At 33.4% G+C, this 22,829-nt stretch overlaps 1 protein-coding gene across 1 annotated transcript in view; it reads left to right on the forward strand.

Moving 5' to 3' along the window:
* LOC143063641 (protein C-mannosyl-transferase DPY19L1-like) overlaps nt 1–22,829 on the forward strand; it is a 312,490-nt gene that overhangs the window by 129,800 nt on the left and 159,861 nt on the right. Inside the window, exon 14 of the mRNA XM_076235893.1 lies at nt 10,868–10,955. Within this exon, the coding sequence (XP_076092008.1) occupies nt 10,868–10,955 (88 nt within the window). The remainder of the gene's footprint in view (nt 1–10,867; nt 10,956–22,829) is intronic.

Raw genomic sequence — 22,829 nt, forward strand, 5'->3', positions numbered from 1 at the left:
TGAAAATACATACAAATTTCTTCTTTTAGAGAACCACTGAATTGAATGAAACCAAACATGTTTGTTCCTTTCCTTTTGAGGTGCTAGCAAAGTGTTGTTACTTTGTAGCCAAATTTTATCTTTTTTTATATAATTTCAAAACCCCAAGAAAAGTCAGGTGAGCGATACAGGCTCTTGAGAGCCTCTAGTTTTAACAGTTACTTTAAATCAGTGATGCGATCAAATTAATCTAATTACTTCATTATTTCGTTTTTGATCATATATTTTGTAAATCTACATCTAAATGTGCAACTGCTGTAGTGCTAGGCTTAGTCTTATTTTAAACGAAATGCTAATTCAAAAATTGTGAAATGCAAACCAATGTGAATGTACTCAATGTATACGTGATAGTACCAGTAACATACTTAAAGATACAAGCAAACAAAGTAAAGAAACATCACATGATATGGTGACATTTTGGTCTCTTGTAGAGAATTGTCTCATTGGCAATCATGCCACATCTTCTTATTTTAATAATCAATCATTTCAAATTGAAACACTCCTCATTATTTTTGGAGACAACAAGAGAAAAGGAAAGAATAATTGGTTTCAGACATATTCAATTCTACGAGATCAAGAAGTTTTTTTTAAATTTTTCAACCTGAAGTTGGTACATTTGCTATATACCGGTAGTTGATACGGTGCATTCGATTATTCAAAGTCAAACTTCGCCAGGAATCCTCACAGACAAGCCTTATAATGCCAAAGGACAAACTTCAATTTCATAAGCAAAAATTTATGACTTGGATGAAAGGTTGTCAAATTGACACTCATTCCTCATCTTATCTATGTGTAGTGTACTATTGATAAAGCTTTCAAACACCAACTTAAACTACTGGTTAACCGGTTAATCGGTCAAACAATTATCCGAGTAACCGGTTAGGAAAAAGTGTACAATTTGACAACACTAGTAAAAAATTAAACTTTGTTTGATTTCATCAAAAATTGAATTATTGGGATTCTTTGATATGCTGAATCAATATCATGTATTTTGGATATTGGACCATAATAGGTAAATTTGATTTTTTGAAGTTCATTAGAGTACATCATTCTGTGTCAAAAACCTATGCTGTGTCAACTATTTAGTCACAATCCAAATTCATGGCTGTATCAAGCTTGAATACTTGCCCCAACTGTTCAGTGTTCGACCTCTGCAGTCGTATAAAGCTGCGCCCTGCGGAGCATCTGGTTTATAAATATTTGAGAAAAAATATATGTAATAATGTATACACAATTGTGTTTTCATGCTTTTAATTAATATCATAAAGTTATAATTTTTTAGCTCACCTGGCCCACAGGGCCAAGTGAGCTTTTCCCATCACTTGGCGTCCATCGTCGTCGTCCGTTGTCGTCGTCCGTCGTCGTTAACTTTTAGAAAAATCTTCTCCTCTGAAACTACTGGGCAAAATTTAACCAAACTTGGCCACAATCATCATTTGGGTATCTAGTTTAAAAAATGTGTGGCGTGACTTGGCCAACCAACCAAGATGGCCGCCATGGCTAAAAATAGAACATAGGGGTAAAATGCAGATTTTGGCTTATAACTCAAAAACCAAAGCATTTAGAGCAAATCTGACATGTGTAGAATTGTTTATCAGGTCAAATTCTATCTGCCTTGAAATTTTCATATGAATCGGACAACTCGTTGTTAGGTTGCAGCCCCCTTATTGGTAATTTTAAGGAAATTTTGCTGTTTTTGGTTATTATCTTGAATATTATCATAGATAGAGATAAACTGTAAATAGCAATAATGTTCAGCAAAGTAAGATTTACAGATAAGTCAACATGACCAAAATGGTCAGTTGACCCTTTTAGGAGTTATTGCCCTTTATAGTCAATTTTTAACCATTTTTCGTAAATCTTAGTAATCGTTTAGAAAATTGTTTTTTAGGTGAAGATCTGTCTGTCCTAAAATTTTAAGATGAATCGGATAATTGATTGTTAGGTTGCTGCCCCTGAATTGGTAATTTTAAGGAAATTTTGCCGTTATTATTTTGAATATTATTATAGTTAGAGATAAACTGTAAACAGCAATAATTTACAGCAAAGTAAGACCTAAAAATAAGTTAACGTGACCAAAATGGTCAATTGACCCCCTAAGGAGTTATTGCCCTTTATAGTCAATTTTTAACAATTTTCATAAAATTTGTAAATTTTCACTAGCATTTTCACTGAAACAACTGAGCCAAGTTCATTAAAGATAGAGATAATTGTAAGCAGCAAGAATGTTTAGTAAAGTAAGATCTACAAACACATCACCATCACCAAAACACAATTTTGTCATGTGTCCTTTGTTTAATATTCACATACACCAAGGTGAGCGACACAGGCTCTTTAGAGCCTCTAGGATAATTTATGGACATCTTCAATATCTTATTTTTTATTGTACTGCATTTTTATGCCCCACCTACGATAGAAGAGGGGCATTATGTTTTCTGGTCTCTGCCTCCGTTCGTCCGTCCGTCTGTGTGTCCGTTCGCTTCAGGTTAAAGTTTTTGGTTAAGGTAGTTTTTGAAGAAGTTGAAGTCTAATCAACTTGAAACTTAGTACACATGTTCCCTATGATATGATCTTTCTAATTTTAATTCCAAATCAAAGTTTTGACCCTAATTTCAAGGTCCACTGAACATAGAAAATGATAGTGCGAGTGGGGCATCCGTGTACTTGGGACACATTCTTGTTTTTACTTGCATATTGTATTAAAGGAATTTAAAATGTTATTTAGCTTTTTTATTCTCTACTAATCACATCAATCAACAGTTTTATTCAAAGCTGGCAAAATAGCATTTTTTCTGTTGCTGGTGCCGGGTAAATAGCAAATTTGCTATTTTGCCGGTGCTAGTCAAATAGCCACTGCCGTTAAAAATAATACATTAAAGTACATTATTGCTCCTCGGGAAATCCAGGGGGGAAATAACCTTGATGCTCCGGAGAGATCACAGCGGAGTAAAAATGCTATGTTAAAATAAATTTCACATTTTATAGAAAAATTGTGGTAACGCATGTGGAAGAACGTTTGCAATCTCCCAAGAACCAATAACTCTGCATGTAAAATTGAACGTTTTGTGGAAAAATATGAATGCCTACTAAAAATCAAATTTATTAGAAAAATCAAATTATTACAGAAGAGTATCTACCATGAACTTGCACAGCACTATTATTTATATAGTAGAATAGAATGATATACAAATGGATGAAAATCATATATACATGTAACTCAGTGTAATATAAAAATATTGAAACATAATATAACTATAACAACAAACCCTCAGAACAAACCAGACTGAGATTATACTGATTTGTATCACTACAATATAGTCCAGTCGATTTGTGCAGATTTTTGACAAAATTGCTCAGATTGTGGTAAAAGCATGAAATTTGGCATAATAGTAGTATATGTCATGGACAACATTTTAAGCTATGGACCCACTCTGAAAGTCGAAATTTGTGGACAAGGCGGTCATTTTAAAATGGCGGCCGTTTGATCTCTGTAGATTTATAAAAAAAATCATGAAAATGATATTAGAAAAGATATTGACATGAAACCTAGTAAATAGAACAACAGTGCTGATTTCAATTGTCTTGTTGAACAAAAGTTTTGGAAATATTATCCATATTGAATGGCGGCCATCTTGAAAAATGTTGATTTTTTAAGCCAAAATATGTAGTCATTTTTCGATAAAAAAAAAAAAATGCATTGTCGAAGATATACAAATGTATTTGTTTGAGCTATATAAACAGGGAAAAAAGTGAGCATACCCCCCTCCCCGAGTTATTCTTCTGTTTCGTATCGGGTATAACAGCATTAAAACGCGGACCACGAAGAGGATCATAAAATTAACTATTACTCTTAAAGCAATATTCGTTCCATCGCTTTTTCAACATAGAATAAAAGGAGAATTTTATTGTACAAGTAAAAATAAAGCAAGAAAATATGTGTATACCTGTCGTTTATAATAATTGTCTGATTACAGGATAATTCGTTTTGTTGATTTTGTTCATTTGAAACAACTTTCAAAAACCTTATTTGCAGACATAATGAATTTCATATCATGCAAGTAATGTTAAAAGAACATCAATTACTCAAATGTTTTCAATTGACGTTAAAAATATCTAACAATAAATGATATGCACATGTTTTGCCAAACCACACTCTGTCTATCAAATCGATCACATTGTCATTGACATTTACATATCGTAGTACTACTTAAAACTGCCTTTACACATTTGCATTTCCTTAGTAACCGTGTTCACTTTGACTTATAACATGTATAAGTTGAGCGCTTACTGCAGGAAGTTATTATATAGTCATATGGTATATTCATCACAGATGACAAGGCCTGTCATCTGAGAACTTCATATATATTGATTTTTTGGGGGTAGCAATCTTGAATGATGGCCATTTTGAAAACATGATTTTCCAATATATCATTATTCGCTAATCTTATTAATTCACTGTTTGCATTCATACATTTTTCACTAAACTTTATTTGATATTCACAAAGAAGTCAGGTAAGGCATGCACATGTTTACAAAATAAAGATATCAGTATCAGAATTTTTGTTACTTACATGTTTGCCTAAGTAACTTTTTAAAACAGAAATTACGTATATATGATATAATTTATGACCGAAAGTTTTTTTTTGAAAAGATCAAAATTGTATTGTTCGAAAACCCTGGGGCTAGATATCCGAAAAACAATATGGGCGATTAGACTGGAAGGAATGTGTGAAACGGCAAGAGAGGACATGTGATGGTTTGCAATGCCAAGCAGATACAAATGGAACAGACATAGACATTGGAGCTGGCAATCACTCTTTTGATGCAAACATATGAAGATGTTGGGTTTGAATGATTTTCCTTTCGCTCAATTCGAAACAGTTGAATGAGGGCTATGGAACTGCAGAAGCACCCCAAAATCACAAGGCATAATGGCACAAATCATGTCAAACAAATGTTCAGATCTCAAAATATTTCATCAGTAAAAGGGAAAACATGCTAGATAAGTTGCCAATTGAAAGAAAACAATAAGTAACCAGACACTGTAAGGTGATACTGGATCAACAAAATCAATGACTGCAGTGTATTTTTTCTGTGGTGATGTATCTGAAGATCTCCATGATACATCGACATTTTCAAATCGACAAAAATAGGGCACGACTGTGCACCTGTACTACAAGACATATTCACCTAGCCAAAGTAATTAAGAGCTGAAGATGTCAACTCACTAATATCCGACTTGATGATTGATAAAACTTGACATTATAGCAAATCAGAGAGTACAAGACACAGAAAGAAAGCCAGGAATCTTTTATCCTTGGAGCTGTACTTTCCAAAATAATAAAAATACATTGATGGCACACGGTCTGGAAGAGGTATATTACTAATCTCCAAGCTTGCAGATCACGCTAAATTGTACAGTTAACGCCTGGAATAACTTGGAGTTATCATGGAAGGAAGAACTGACACAACGCTGTTAACAAAATTGGAATGTAGCTGCCATAGCAAGCATACAAGCAATATAAATTAGTTCTCTTGATTTTCAACAAAGGTATTCGTGATGCTCTAAAACAGACCTCATAATAAAAAGGGTAAACATAAAGGCATCACCATAGCAGGCAAAATATATGTGCTTGATACTAAAAATAACTTTACAGGGACACTCAGTAAACACTGTCGACACGAATCAGTTCAACAGACATAAGTTTTCTCAGTAAGAATGATACATGATGGCTAAACATCGCGTAACAGTCCAGTTATATCGTTGAGTGGCAGACAAACATACCATTTCTCAGCTATAATAGTTCAATTGTGCAACTCGTATTCGAAAGGATACAACTGCAACTTATCAGTCCTCAGATAGAGAGTAAGATGTCTCAAAGATTGTGGAACTGATTCATTTTGAAAGCCTACATTAAAATGTCCCTGTAAACCTTTTTATAGTAGCAAGTCTAACTCTTCAAACTATTCTAGTAACTTTGACTATGAAGAGGCCTTCACCATCACAACTAAAAGACATGACCTGTTTCAGAACTTCCCCAACATATTCGTTGAGAATCCGGAGAAGATGCAACCATTCATGTGTGCTTGCATGTCATCTAATGCAGCTAGTTTTCAATTTTTAGAAGTGTTGTATTAATCATTTTTTCATGACAACTCATATTACTAAGAACATTTACTGTACAATTTACTGATATCATCAATTTCAAATATATTAAAACAATTCCAGACTGTGAGCCGTCACTGTTTTCTATCATTTTGGCGAGGTCCATTCCATGGATAACAGGTTCTTGACTTTCTTTCTGTGTCTCGAATTCTGTCTAATTGTCTTGTCGTGCAGTTTAAACAAACATTTAGCATGTTATCTGCTCCTGAAATATTAATCTCCAGCACTGAGTCTGGCTAAAAGAACAATGGTTAGTAGTTCAAGTGACAGTAACGTACACTATTGTCGAACATAATTGTCGATGCTTCATGTTGAATGATAGTCAGATACCTCATCAAAAAGAAAGAAAAAAAAACCTCCATGCAATCATTGTTCTTGTTGATTCATCATATCTGTGTCTGGTTATTTTACTGTTTTTTTCAATCCGTGACTCATCTTAAACTTTTTTTCGTTTTTCCTGACAAAATATATTTTGATCTTAAGATTTGCCTTGAAAGGATTAATACCTTTTGCCTCTCTTTTGATTCTCCCATTACATGACCTTCATCAACTTGGAACAGTTGTATGCTTACAACAAATGACTGATTACCAGCTCAAATGTCTATGTCTGCTCTTTTTGTATTAGCCTGGCATTGTAAATCCACACGTGTCCTCTCTTCGCGTTACGGAATTCTTTCCAGTCTATTTTTTTTAATATTTTTTTCAGCTCCAGTGATTTTAATAGCTACGTATTTTTCCTTTTCAACATATAGTGGTCATAACTCATATTGTATATACACAATTTTTGGTGGTTAAAAAGTAACTAAGCCCTATATGCTTAACTTTCTTTACATACATTTATATGTTAACCATGTTTACATGCGCATGGCTTATTTGAGAATATATCCTATATTAACAGTCATAAATAAATGATTAGCAAAACTAGTTGTAAATGCAAATAAAACTTAGTATTAATTCAAAAAACAATTTAGGATAGCGAATAATGATATATTGGAAATTTACGTTTCCAAAATAGCCTCCATTCAAGATGGCCACTAAATACTTCAATAGTCCTCAGTTGATATTCTTTGTCATAAGAAATACGAAAGTTTATCAAAATTGGTAAAGAAATATATTTTTCATATTTTTTCTAATTATTTTTATTATTTTTTTTAACATGATTTCAAAATGGCCGCCAGACCCGCCATTTTGATTTTCTGAATTGGGTTCATAGCTAAAAATGTTAGTTATGACCTCAACTAACACTCTGTAAAGTTTGATGCTTTTACCACAATCTGAGCAATTGTTTCACAATTCGACTGGACTAATATAATAGTTTATTACAGTGACATTGAATTCCCTGTCATTTATTCATCATCTACGCACGAACTTGTCTCAGATCTTTTTTTATATCTGTATATGAACCTCACTTTCAGGTATAGAGATGTGATTTTTTTTCTGAGACATGTGCTTATGAACATTCACCAGAACTTGCGGTCATCCGATGTTCAGTACTTCATTATACTTTGATTTCTCCTAAGTTCATCTCATTCTTAACCTTTTCAATGAGAAAATATAAAGGTAGCTAAACTAAGGCTAAATAACTCTTAACTGACACAATTCAAATTGTTCTACCCATTAACAGACTTTATTCTCCTAATATCCACTAAAATGTGGTATTACCAGTGGCGGATCCAGAAATTTTTATAAGTGGGGGCCTGTTGACTGGCTAAGAGGGGGGTTGCTCTCGTCATGCATCAGTGATTCTCTATATAACAAACCAAAATTTTTCCTCAAAAAGGGTGGGGGGTGTCAGGCCCCCTGGGCCTCCCCCCTACATCCACCTCTGAATACTCACGTTTTATTACAATTATGATATATTTCGTGATGTCAATTTATTTTTTAGAACCAAAGTACTATTTTTTGTCCATTAATGTGGTACCTAACACTACTGGGAGATAACTCTGTAAAATCAGCTAAACGTTTTAACTACGTTGTGTTGTAAAGGGAATATTAAGCTTCTCAATGATCAAAATAAGTGTTTGTCAAACTGCTATAATACCAGTGTAATTTTTTTGATAAAATGGTTGGTTGAAATATTTAGAAATTTTTTTATATTTTTGTCAAAGGGTCAAAGTAAATACTATGTCAAAATTTTTTGAAAATTAAACGAGCCAAATTAATTTGAGTGAAAGTGTTGGGTACCACCTTAAATGACATCTATATAAAAAAAATGCCTTTCATCCAAAAATTTGCTGTGCATAAAAGCACAAATACCACATACTTGTGCAACACCTTTTAGTTTTACTAACAACTGGGCTGACTTTAAAATGTTCTATAATAGATATCATTTTGTCAGTTGCTTTTCTTTTGTTGATTTGGTTCTTATAAAATGCCAAAAATCTGTATATTTAACAGAGTTTAACATTAAATTGTGCGTTTTACTCTTAACAGACTTATAACCAACCCGATTAACAGACCAATTGCCCATATACTAGTAGCCACATACTCAATATAGATTAATCTACCAATCTCTCGGTTAGCAGAGTGTCGGCCATGTAGGTTAAATGATGATACCAGGATTGTAAAAGTAGGGCCAAATAATAAACATAAGCGTCTATACAGAGAAGCTTTTCCCCAAGAGTGCAATAACCCAGTAAGTTCAATGATAAGAAATCAAGGTTGACAAGAAAACTCATAAATGATGTAAAAAACAGTCAGTGTATGAAAAAGTCTTTTTCTAGTTATTTAAATAACATTAATAAAATTACAAATGTATAGAAGCTAGAAAATCGGTTAAAATGATAATACTATCATTAGACAATTCTGAAATAAATGCTCAAGATATTATGAAATCTATACTATTAAATGAGAAGACCTCATTTTTGTGTGTTGCTTCTCTTCCTTCCACAATAAATTAATCATCATGCCTTTGTGACCTATAGGTACCATGCATAGTCTCATTTGTCATCCTCGCTTATGATTATTCCATTTGGGTTATTTTGGGAGAAAAACTATAATAAAGGTGTCAGGATATTGTTTCCGTCATCAGTTGGACTTTTAAGTAAAAGACTAGACTTCCGTTTAGGACAGTTTAGTTTTCATGAGGGTCGTAATGGGGGTACCTTCATGACGAATAACTGAAAAAGTTCTTGCCAAATGATATAAACAGTAATTTTTCGCATTAATAGAGACTCTTTATATTATAGCAGTGATTGCCTTGGAGAAGAAACTTGAAATTGATATTTAATAGCAAATACACTTTATTTATAGTATATGTATATTCATAGTATACAGAAATCAAAAAAAATAACGGACTTTTGAAAAAAGGGAGAGGGCTTAAAAAAATTGTCCTGTCTCCAAGTACCTATAAATTTTTGTCTTGCCTTGACGGAGTCAAAAAGCAAGACATAGGTATGCTGTTTCCGGTGGCGACGGCAGCGGGAGGATGGCGGCGTCAACAATGTATTAGTTTGTGATTAGGTCTAGTTTATGGTGAACCACAAGTGGTAGGTCAATCATATTTGGTATGCTGTTGTATAAGCATTGGCACATCTCATTTCCATGGAGATTATTTGGCCCTGCACCCTCAGTCATGGTCTATTGACTTTGAAACTTTTGCTTATTTTACATGTATTAGTTTGTGATTAGGTCAGTTTATGGGGAACCACAAGTAGGTCAATGATATTTGATATGCAGTTGTATAAGCATTAGCATATCTCATTTCCATGGAAATAATTTAGCTCTGCCCCCTTAGTCATGGTCTATTGACTTTGAAAATTTTGCTAAGTTATCATGTATTAGTTTGTGATTAGGTCAGTTCAAGGGGAACCATTAGTGGTAGGCCAATGTTAATTGGTATTCGGTGGTATAATCATTGGCACATCTCATTTCCATGGAGAATATTTGGCCTCGCCCCCTCAGTCATGGTCTATCAACTTTGAAACTTATCTTAGTTTACATGTATTAGATTGTGATTAGATCAGTTTAAGATGAACTGCTAATGTTAAGTCAATGATATTTGGTATGCAAATTTATTGGCATTTGCAAGTATTGTTTCCATGGAGATTATATAGCCCCACCCCCTCTGCATGGTTCATTGACTTTGAAACTTTTACATAGTTTACAAGTTAATGTTTGTGTTTAGGTTTGGGAACAACTTATAATAAGTCAATGATATTTGGTATGCAGTTGCATTAGCATTGGCACATCTCATTTACATGGAGATTGTTTAGCCATGTAACTCAGTCATGGTTTATTGACTTTGAATATTTGCATGACTTGTGTAAGATTTTAAAGTATTGCTATTTTGATTTCAACATTTGTATAATCAAAATTACAAAAAGGCGAGACATATCTCTGTGATAACAGTTTATTATACCTTTTCTGAAATTCTCCACACATAAATTTTTGCAATTCTCCCTACAACAGTTTACATAGTATTGCTTTCAACCAAGCTCTGAAAGCCTGCGATATCACGGATGTGTTCTAGTTCTTTCAATTCTAGCTCCCATTCAGCACATTGATTTCATAAAACTGACCAAGGAAGGTTGACATAAGGGTTATAACGCTTATATAATGAAAAAAGATGGATATTTCAACCATAATAAGAATAACTACTTATACTTGAATAAAAATACATATTATTTAATTTAAATAATGGTGCCTTATATTTATTTACAGACTCCTGTGAAATTGTCAAAGACTTTATTATTACCAACTGTGTGCATTGTGGTATGTTTCGCTGTCCTTAAGGTAAGTCATCTGTCATGTCACAAAGAGGCTTAATATAACAGAGCCAACATGCGAATCTTAAATTAAAGGGTAGCAATTACGACAGCATCTTTAAAATGGCTGTTCTGATAATGATATGGTAAAAGGGTGAGTGGAGTTTTACACCAGTCATCTTCATTTGGTGATTATAAATTGTACAATTAAATGAGACTTACCTTGAGTCGAAATTTGATTGTAATTTTGTTGAACCTATTTATGCTGAGATAACATGAGAGTGTGCATGCCATATTCGGTCATAGAGGTCACTTTTCAGAGAATGTAACAGAGTACATAGTACACATGATACACCAGAAAAGAAAAGGAAATTGGGCGGGAATACAAGTTATCAGGTGGGCATGTTAACTCTCAGCATAAAAAGGTTCAACAAAATTACAATCAAATTTTGACTTAAGGTAAGTCTCATTTAATTTTACAATTTTATTGAACCTATATGCTGAGAGTACCATTAGATTTCAGAGATATGTGATCTGTTACACATAACCAGTCTTATTTATGTCTATATTATCAGGCATAAGTAATTACTAAGTAGTAGTTAACTTGTATTCTTCCAAAGTATAACTAAACAATATATACATACAATGATATATACATACAATGATATATACATACAATCAAATGATATATGCAACTTTATAGTAAACTGTTCATACTTATTCTAATTAATCAGTTTGACAATTTTTGACTTCTCAAAACTTATAATAATTTTGTTTTGAAACTGGTCTGATATAAAATTTTCTAAAGGTTGAATCATTTGACTATCCTCCAGCTTTTAATATTGTATCAATAGAAGTAGCACATTGAAAAGCTGCTGAGGTACTAGCTGATCTAGTACTGTGTGATTTATAAATTGTAATTATTATACCAGCCAACTGCAGAACAGTTTTCACCCAACGTGTAATAGTGGCTTTAGACACGGTTTGACACAGCTTCTAAGTAAATATTCCTTAAAAACAGTAACTAAACACAGTCTATCATCATCAATAAAAGCTGGCAACTCTATTGGTTGTAAATGTGATCCACTAAATTCGAACATTCTAATAAAGTTCTTACATCTATATATATGCTACTATCTGTAACACTTAATTATGTCATCCAAATCCAAACAATGAATAGTTTGTAACCTTTGACTTGTTAATAATAACAATAATGTAACTAACTTATACGATAAAACATGCAAAGTCAACATGTGAACTGGTGTTAATGTCATAAGATATTTTAACACTATATTAACATCCCAAGTCTTTTGATATCTAGGTAATGATGGTTTAAGATTAAATATACCTTTTAGAAATCGCTTCACTAATGGCCATTGACCAACCGTTATTTCTCTATTTACTGACAAAAAAGAAGATAACATACTTCTTGCAGTGTTAATAGCACTATAACCTAAACCTTGCTTATAGAGTAATGTTACAGTGACTTGACTGTAAGTGTTGCTATCCACCAATTGCAATTCATTCAAAATTTTGACCAAATTGCAATTTTTTTTATTAAAACCAAATTGTTCAACTGGTCAGAAATTTGAACCAACTGCTGTAGAAAACCAGTCAAGTCGTGAAAGTGCAAGGTGATAAAATAAAACATACTTACAATCCTACAAGACTTTAACTCCACTTTATTGATGGTATTACTAAATCAGTCTATCAATCTGTATAGTTATATTATAGCCATTACCATACTGAAGGTGAACTGTTTTATTTTTATACGACCGCAAAATTTGAAAAAATTTTCGTCGTATATTGCTATCACGTTGGCGTCGTCGTCTGCGTCGTCGTCCGAATACTTTTAGTTTTCACACTCTAACTTTAGTAAAAGTGAATGGAAATCTATGAAATTTTAACACAAGGTTTATGACCACAAAAGGAAGGTTGGTATTGATTTTGGGAGTTTTGGTTCCAACATTTTAGGAATTAGGGGCCAAAAAGGGCCCAAATAAGCATTTTCTTGGTTTTCGCACTATAACTTTAGTTTAAGTTAATAGAAATCTATGAAATTTTGACACAAGGTTTATGACCACAAAAGAAAGGTTGGGATTGATTTTGGGAGTTTTGGTTTTAACAGTTTAGGAATCAGGGGCCAAAAAAGGGCCCAAATAAGCATTATTCTTGGTTTTCGCACAATAACTTTAGTTTAAGTAAATAGAAATCAATGAAATTTAAACACAAGGTTTATGAACACAAAATTTTTCTCATTTCAGATTTCATAAATAAAAAGAAAATTTCTTCAAACATTTTTTTGAGAGTATTAATATTCAACAGCATAGTGAATTGCTCAAAGGCAAAAAAAAATGTTTAAGTTCATTAGACCACATTCATTCTGTGTCAGAAACCTATGCTGTGTCAACTATTTAATCACAATCCAAATTTAGAGCTGAATCCAGCTTAAATGTTGTGTCCATACTTGCCCCAACTGTTCAGGGTTCAACCTCTGCGGTCATATATAGCTGCGCCCTGCGGAGCATCTGGTTGCAATATCTTCCCAATCAGACTGAAAGAAGGAAAACAATAGGGATTAATGTTATTCCATTGAACTAAAAATGCATCTACTGCATCTGCATAACTATCAGGAAAGTTGCTTTCTTTGAAAAAAGAAATGCAATCGTAAACCCAAATGCTTGTTTGGCATTATATATTAGATAATTGTTCAATAAAGATGTATTGTTTTATATTACTTTTGTTGTACATAAGAATTAGAAACTGACATTGATTGTTTACTTAATGTAATACCGGCGTCAATGTATAGCTATGACGTACGTGGGCCGTGGTAAAAAATCATGCATGCTACCAATACGCTTGTAATTTTGGATGCATTCAACCTGTCAATCATATCTGTATCGTGTGCACAATGAGCTTAAAGTGTTGATTGGGCATGCGAGAAGCGTACCTATAAGCGATTATCTGGCGTTCAGGTTAAGTATGTTGGCGTATGTCTAGCGTAAATGGAATATACGCTACGAAGGAAAAAAGTCTATTGAACGTATTTTGAGATGTGTCCCGGTCGTATCTGGAACGATAATAAGTGCTTTCAAAGTTACTAGGACGTGATGGGGTGTTTGTTTTAGTTATAATCAAACGATTTTGAAGCGTATACAACGTGCCCTTAACGTGTCTCAAACTTATCTGTAGCGTTTTCAACACCCTTGTAGCGTGTATATTGTGTGTGTGTAGCATACAGGTATACGCTTGACACACGCTTGAGCTGAATGAATTTTTTTATGCTCCATAAAAATTTCCTGGAGTAAAAGCGTTCACCAAGCGTATACCTTTCACTGGTGTCAATGTAATGATCGTATCTGCAGTTACGATCATCCCATATGGCGGACACAAATTTAGGGAAATTTTAGAAGGCTGATTGCTCCACTTTGAAAACTTATTTTCAAATTTGTATTTTGTCAAGAAACATCTTTATAAGCATTGCCATTGAAATAATTTTTCGTTCGTGATGAAAAAGCAACAAGAAGAATGAAAATACAGATACAAGAAAGCACAATAATGATCGTAACTTTTATTTATTTTTATCCACGATGATCGTAACTTTTATTTAAGATGATCGTAATAACTGTCTGTTCCAACGAAGCATTTTCTAATAAATAAAGCTGTCTGGTATGCGAAAAAGTGTACATTATCAGCAAATATTGTGAAAATAATGAGGAACAATCACTGGAGGGGAGGGTAACGTCCTATTGGTAAGTGCACAAATGGTTATGATTTCGCGAGATTCCATCTTTTTTTTTTATCTAGTTCAATATTAGAATGCATTGGGGGTTAACACATGTATATTGATTACATATACTATATAAACAAGGTATTGGACATTTCATATGATGGCCAGTTTGGCAAAATTGGAGTTTTGTTTTCTTTTTTTCCCTACACTTTGTAGGGACAATAGTACCTTTCGAGAACCTGGTATTTTTGGGGAATTCAGACTTCATTGTTTTTTATTAACAGATTTGAGATTTTTCAAGGAGAGGTTGAAAAAAATATAGCTTTAAGAATTGTAACCATATCTGTTGAATGAATGAAAAAAAAAACCAATGAAACTATCAATAAAGGGAGCTACTAATTATTTGATTTTTATTGGGGCTAGGATGAAAAAAAATTGTGCATTATGTTAAGTTGAAATCTCATCCTGCATTTTTATTTATCAACATATTCGGTCCTGTTTATTTATCATTAGTGTTTCCCGTTTTATTTTTACCCAAATTATCGCCCTGCCTTTTTGTTTGGCTAAGTTGTTAATCTGGCCTTTTTTTACTCAAAACTCCTGTCCTGTCTTTTTTTCCCAAATGTCACCCCCCCTAATAAAAATCAAATGGTAGCTCCCTCATTGGTATCTTTAGAATAAACAACTTCGACTTACTTCAATTAATACATGTCATATACCCGTGAGTGTACGGATTTATAGCTTGAAAAAAACATGGAATCTAAGAAGAACGTGTACATACCATCTATTTCAACTTTTTTTCTTTACATAAATATTCAACCCATGGTAAATATAGGCAACAATAGTGCAGTGGCGGATCAAGAGATTTAAATAAAGGGGGAGGGGACTGGCTGCCTAAGGGTAAGCTCGCTATAGTCATGCTTCATTGATTCCCTATGTATTCAACCAAATTTTCCCCACAAAAAAAGGAAGCAGACACCCTGTCTCTCCCTCTCAATCTGCCTCTGTAGTCTACCAAGGTTTGAAAGTCATAATTTGATTAAGAAAATACAAGACCAGGCAACAAGCTAAAACTGATAGAAACACATCAAAATAATTTAACTTTATGCCTTTTCCATTACGTAAGTTATTTCTAAAATATTCAGTGAAATTTTTGGCCTGTATTCTTAAACTGTATCATAAGGATGGTAATTATATTTACTTCATATAAACGTATTCCATTTTGAATGTTAACTAAAATATTCATAACAAAACAATATTGAGGAAATTTGAATAACAGCCTTCTAATTTCCCCTTTTATTTTTGACAAATATCTGTGTTCATTAACGTTCATGTTGTTTAGTTTAAAAATAATACTACATGTATTTTCAGTAATACCAACATATCGTGACTGTTTATTAGGATGTTCATTTAAAGAAAATACACATTCTAAATTTTCAGTTACTATCATCTTTTTATAAAAAAAAAGTCAACGTTACGATCATCCATAGACGAAGTAACGATCATAGGCCATCATTATCGTGTTTTTTTTAATCTCGATTTTTGTTCTTCTGGTTGTTTGTCTATTATTTAGGAAACACACGTTCATTTGCAATGCTTATTAAGATTTTTCTTGATATAAAACAAATCTGAAAATAAGCTGTTATAGTCGAGAAATCGTCCTTCTAAAAATTCCCTAAATGTGTGTCCACCATATTGGGATGATCGTAATTGCAGTTACGATCATCACGTTGACACCAGTGACCTTTGTTCAGGCTTGCTTGGCGTTCCTCTTGCGAGCAACTAAGTTACATATACAGACTTAGTTAATTTTCTGTTTTGACTGCATGATTATTTTACATTGTTACATTTCGGGGTCTTTTATAGGCGACTATGCAGTATGTGCTTTGCTCATTGTTGAAGGCTGTACAGTGACCCATAGTTGGTTATTTCTGTGTTATTTTGGTTTCTTGTAGATAGTTGTCTCATTGATTTCATACCACATCTTCTTTTTAAGGTCTTTCCTCTCCGCGAGGAAAGACCTTATTGTTTTTCTCCGTTTTTTTTTTTTTTTTTTTTTTCATCCAGCATTTGTTTGACATGGTCTCCCCTCGTTTCTACATGAGTTATCAAGACCAAATATGGACCATCGGTATACCTCATCATGAAGTATTACCAGATGAGGCTGTGTAGGATTTCATCATCCCTTTTAGAAGTTATCTCCCTTTTATTGGTTTTTTTCGACATGGCCCCCCTCGTTGTTTTTAAAGATATCATGACCTTATTTGGACAAAAGTTAGATCTCATCATGATGTGTTACCATATGAGGCTGCTTAGGATTTCATCATTCCCTATGGGAGTTACGTCCCCTTAAAGCAATTTCTTTCTTTTACATTTTTCTCAAAAAGTATTCAAGATAGAATCGATTTGAAAACGGCAACATGTACAAGACCAGATGGCAATGATAATAAACATATACAATCATTTTGTTGTTAACCCTTATAAGGAGTTATTTCCCTTGAAAAAATATACACAATTTTTGAAAAATTGTATCTCGAGAACCGGAAGTCGTAAAGACTTGGGACCTACACCAATAATCTTAAGTTCATGTGACCTTTAATTTGCACCCAAGGTCAAAGGTCACCAAGTGCAAAAAAAAATTACGCTGCAATTTCAAGCTTGCATATTAAGAAAACGATAAGAGTTTGCTGCATACTTACAGCGTATAAAATGTTCCTCTTGACGAGTTCTACATTTTATACACGAGATCAAAAGATTCCGACTGTCTGTTCAAAAGTTACGACGGGATGATTCTTAAAGTATAGTATTGTGTGTATATCTTTTTAAAGGTAACAGATATCAACCTACAATAAACTGCAAAGATGATCAGTAATCCAAGACCTTCAATTTGAGGTCAATGTCAGGTCATGATGAAATTTCACCTTGACCTTCACATTATACTATGACCTTGACCTTGTGACCTTTGAAAGGTCAAGTGGTCCCGAGTTGAATGGTGATAGTCCCATGTCTCTACGACTTCCGGTTCTCAAGTTTTGTATTGCATCATATATTTGATGATTAATTGTGACCTTGGTGAACTTTGAAATTGTCCCAATTCTTTTTCTATAATGTTGTCCTTCAACTGTAGATCATTTATCATTTAACAGATTTGAGATATCTATTGTCGTTTTAGAGATAATGCAGTTTCAAGTTTTGCGAGCGGAGGCATGTATTTCTGAATCATCAAGAGCCTACCACTTAAAATGTTTTAGAAATTGAAGAAGTTGACATAGTTATATGTTTGACCAAATACCAAAATTATTCCATGGAAAAAAACACCAAAAAATCAATTTGAAATTTTCATGTTTTGCATTGACTTTGTAAATTTAATAACTTCTATTTATATAGTTGATATTGCATCATTATTTGCACTTTGTCAAATGGGGTCATCTGATATATCAAATTGAAGGTCTTAATAAACTCCACTTACAAATGAAAATTGTAAACCCCTTTTCATCCCAGGGGGAAGAGTGGGGTCATTTAGTGCAAACATTCAAATTTCTCAGATGGTAAGGTTGTCGCATATCAAATGAAAGAATATTAAGCGTACATTTCAAATTTCAAATTGACGTCCCCCAAAAATGGGTTGGATGGGGTCATTGAGTGCAAAATATAAATTTTCTTTGACGATAGGGTTGTTGTATATCAAATGAAAGGTCATGATGTATACATTTGAAATATCAAATTCCCAACCTCAAAAAATTGGTTGGATGAGGTTATTAAGTGCAAAAATCAAACTTTTTAAAACATGGCGTTGTCGCATATAGAATGAAAGCTCATCTTCCCTGTGTTACATTTATCATACTTCCGATCTCAAAAATGTAGGCGGATGAGGGCATTAAGTGTAAAAAGCGAAAAGTTTCAGAAGGTATGCTTGTCGTATATCAAACGAAAGGTCGTACAAAGAACATTACGAAAACATCACTTTTACAGGAAAGACCTTTCAATTGTTTTACAAACAATTGAGATACTAGTGTTTTTTTTAAGGTCTTTCCTCTCCGCGAGGAAAGACCTTATTGTTTTTCTAATGTTTTTAAGGTCTTTCCTCTCTGCGAGGAAAGACCTTATTGTTTTTCTCCTGTTTTTTTTTTTAAGGTCTTTCCCCTACATGGGAAAGACCTTATTGTTTTTCTAATGTTTTTAAGGTCTTTCCTCTCCGCGAGGAAAGACCTTATTGTTAAGGTCTTTCCCCTACATGGGAAAGACCTTATTTTTAAGGTCTTTCCTCTCCGCGAGGAAAGACCTTATTGTTTTTCTCCTGTTTTTAAGGTCTTTCCTCTACAAAGGAAAGACCTTATTGTTTTTCTTCCGTTTTTTCTTTTTCTTTTTTTTCTTCCAACATTTTTTTGACATGCTCGCCTCTTGTTTCTGATGAAGTTATTAAGACCAAATATGGACCATTGCTAGACCTCACCAAGATGTATTACCAAATGACCCTGTTAAGGATTTCATCATCCCCTTTAGGAGTTATTTCCCTTTTATTGATTTTTTTCAACATTGTCCCCCCTCGTTGGTTTTAAAGATATCATGACTTTAATTGGACATAATGTAGATCTCATCATGATGTATTACCATTTGAGGCTGAATTGGATTCCATCGTCCCCTATGAGAGTTATATCCCCTTGAAACAATTTCTTTCCTTTGCATTTTTCTCAAAAAGTATAAGAGATAGAATCGATTTGAAAACGACAACATGTACAGGAATAGATGGCAATGTTAATGAACATGTACAATCATTTTGTTACTAACCCTTATAAGGAGTTATTCCCCTTGAAAAATTGTACATAATTTTAGAAAATTTGTATCTCGAGAACCGAAAGTCGTAAAGACTTGGGACTTACACCAATAATATTAAGTTCATGTGACCTTTAATTTGCACCCAAGGTCAAAGGTCACCGAGTGCAAAAAAAAATTACGCTGCAATTTCAAGCTGTCATATTAGGAAAACGATAAGACTTTACTGCATACAAACAGCGTATAAAATGTTCCTCTCGACGAGCTCTACATTTTATATGATAAGTCCAAAAATGTCCGACTGTCTGTTCAAAAGTTACAACGGGATGATTCTTAAAAGTATAGTATTTTGTGTATATCTTTTTAAAGGTAACAGATATCAACCTACTATCAACTGCAAAGATGATCAGTAATTCAAGACCTTCAATTTGAGGTCAATGTCAGGTCATGATGAAATTTCACCTTGACCTTCACATTATACTATGACCTTGACCTTGTGATATTTGAAAGGTCAAGTGGTCCTGAGTTGAATGGTGATAGTCCCATGTCATAACGACTTCCGGTTCTCAAGTTTGGTATTGCATCATATATTTGATGATTAATTGTGACCTTGGTGAACTTTGAAATTGTCCCAATTCTTTACTATAATGTTGTCCTTTAACTGCAGATCATTTACCATTTAACAGATTTGAGATATCTATTGTCGTTTTAGAGATAATGCAGTTTGAAATTTTGCGAGCCGCGGCATGTATTTCTGAATCAACAACATCTTACCACTTAAAATGTTTAAGAAATTGAAGAGGTTAACATAGTTATATGTTTGACCAAATACCAAAAACATTCCATGGAAAAAAAGACCAAAAAATCATTTTGAAATTTTCATGTTTTGCATTGACTTTGTAGGTTTCATAACTTCTATTTATATCGTTCATATTGCATCATTTTTGGCACTTTGTCAAATTGGGTAATCTGATATATCAAATTGAAGGTCTCAATAAACTCTACTTAAAAATGAAAAATTTAAACCTCTTTTTCATCCCAGGTGGAAGGGTGGGGTCATTTAGTGCAAAAATTCAAATTTCTCAGATGGTAAGGTTGTCGCATATCAAATGAAAGAACATAAAGCGTACATTTCAAATTTCAAATTGACGTCCCCATAAAATCGGTTGGATGGGGTCATTGAGTGCAAAAAATAAATTTTCTTTTACGATAGGGTTGTTGTATATTTTTTTTTTTTTTTTTTTTTTTTTTTTCATCCAGCATTTGTTTGACATGGCCTCCCCTCGTTTCTATTGGAGTTATCAAGATCAAATATAGACCATCCGTAGACCTCATCATGAAGTATTACCAGATGAGGCTGTGTAGGATTTCATCATCCCCTTTAGAAGTTATCTCCCTTTTATTGGTTTTTTTCGAAATGGCCCCCCCTCGGTGTTTTTAAAGATATCATGACCTCATTTGGACAAAAGTTAGATCTCATCATGATGTGTTACCATATGAGGCTGCTAAGGATTTCATCATTTCCTATGAGAGTTATGTCCCCTTGAAGCAATTTCTTTCTTTTATATTTTTCTCAAAAAGTATTCAAGATAGAATCCATTTGAAAATGGCAACATGTACAAGACCAGATGGCAATGTTAATTAACATATACAATCATTTTGTTGTTAACCCTTATAAGGAGTTATTTCCCTTGAAAAAATATACCCAATTTTTGAAAAATTGTATCTCGAGAACCGGAAGTCGTAAAGACTTGGGACCTACACCAATAATCTTAAGTTCATGTGACCTTAAATTTGCACCCAAGGTCAAAGGTCACCGAGTGCAAAAAAAAATTACGCTGCAATTTCAAGTGTTCATATTAAGAAAACGAAAAGAGTTTGCTGCATACTTACAGCGTATAAAATGTTCCTCTCGACGAGCTCTACATTTTATACACTGAGCTGAAAAGAGTCCGACTGTCTGTTCAAAAGTTACGACGGGATGATTCTTAAAAGTATAGTATTATGTGTATATCTTTTTAAAGGTAACAGATATCAACCTACTATAAACCGCAAAGATGATCAGTAGTTCAAGACCTTCAATTTGAGGTCAGTGTCAGGTCATGATGAAATTTCACCTTGAACTTCACATTATACTATGACCTTGACCTTGTGATATTTGAAAGGTCAAGTGGTCCTGAGTTGAATGGTGATAGTCCCATGTCTCTACGACTTCCGGTTCTTAAGTTTTGTATTGCATCATATATTTGATGATTAATTGTGACCTTGGTGAACTTTGAAATTGTCCCAATTCTTTTTCTATAATGTTGTCCTTCAACTGTAGATCATTTATCATTTAACAGATTTGAGATATCTATTGTCGTTTTAGAGATAATGCAGTTTGAAGTTTTGCGAGCGGAGGCATGTATTTGTAAATCATCAAGAGCTTACTACTTAAAATGTTTTAGAAATTGAAGAGGTTGACATAGTTATATGTTTGACCAAATACCAAAAACATTCCATGGAAAAAAACACCAAAAAATCAATTTGAAATTTTCAAGTTTTGCACTGACTTTGTAAGTTTCATAACTTCTATTTATATAGTTGATATTGCATCATTATTTGCACTTTGTCAAATGGGGTCATCTGATATATCAAATTGAAGGTCTTAATAAACTCTACTTAAAAATGAAAATTTTAAACCCCCTTTTCATCCCAGGGGGACAGGTGGGGTCATTTAGTGCAAACATTCAAATTTCTCAGATGGTAAGGTTGTCGCATATCAAATGAAAGAACATAAAGCGTACATTTCAAATTTCAAATTGACGTCTCCCAAAAATGGGTTGAATGAGTGCAAAAAATAAATTTTCTTTTAAGATAGGGTTGTTGTATATCAAATGAAAGGTCATGATGTGTACATTTGAAATATCAAATTCCCGACCTCCAAAAATTAGTTTGATGGGGTTATTAAGTGCAAATATCAAACTTTCTAGAACATGGCGTTGTCGCATATCAAATGAAAGCTCATCTACCCTGTGTTACATACATCATACTTTCGATCTCAAAAATGTAGGCTGATGAGGTCATTAAGTGTAAAAAGCGAAAAGTTTCAGAAGGTATGCTTGTCGTATATTTCTAATGTTTTTTTTTCTTTTTTTTTCTTCCAGCATTTGTTTGGCTCGCCCTCCTACCGCTTCTATTGGAGTTATCAATACCAAAATTAAACCATCGATAGAGCTCAACATGAACTTTTACCAGATGAACTTTTGTAGGATTTCACCTTCCCCTTAAGAAGTTATCTCCCTTTTATTGATTTTTTTCAACATGGTCCCCCCAAAATGTGTTAAAAGATATCATGACTTTATTTGGACAATAGGTAGATCTCATCATGATGTATTACCATATGAGGCTGCATAGGATTTCATCATCTACTTTG

The sequence above is a fragment of the Mytilus galloprovincialis genome, chromosome 2 (genome assembly GCF_965363235.1).
Source record: "Mytilus galloprovincialis chromosome 2, xbMytGall1.hap1.1, whole genome shotgun sequence".
Classification (NCBI taxonomy): Eukaryota; Metazoa; Mollusca; class Bivalvia; order Mytilida; family Mytilidae; genus Mytilus; species Mytilus galloprovincialis.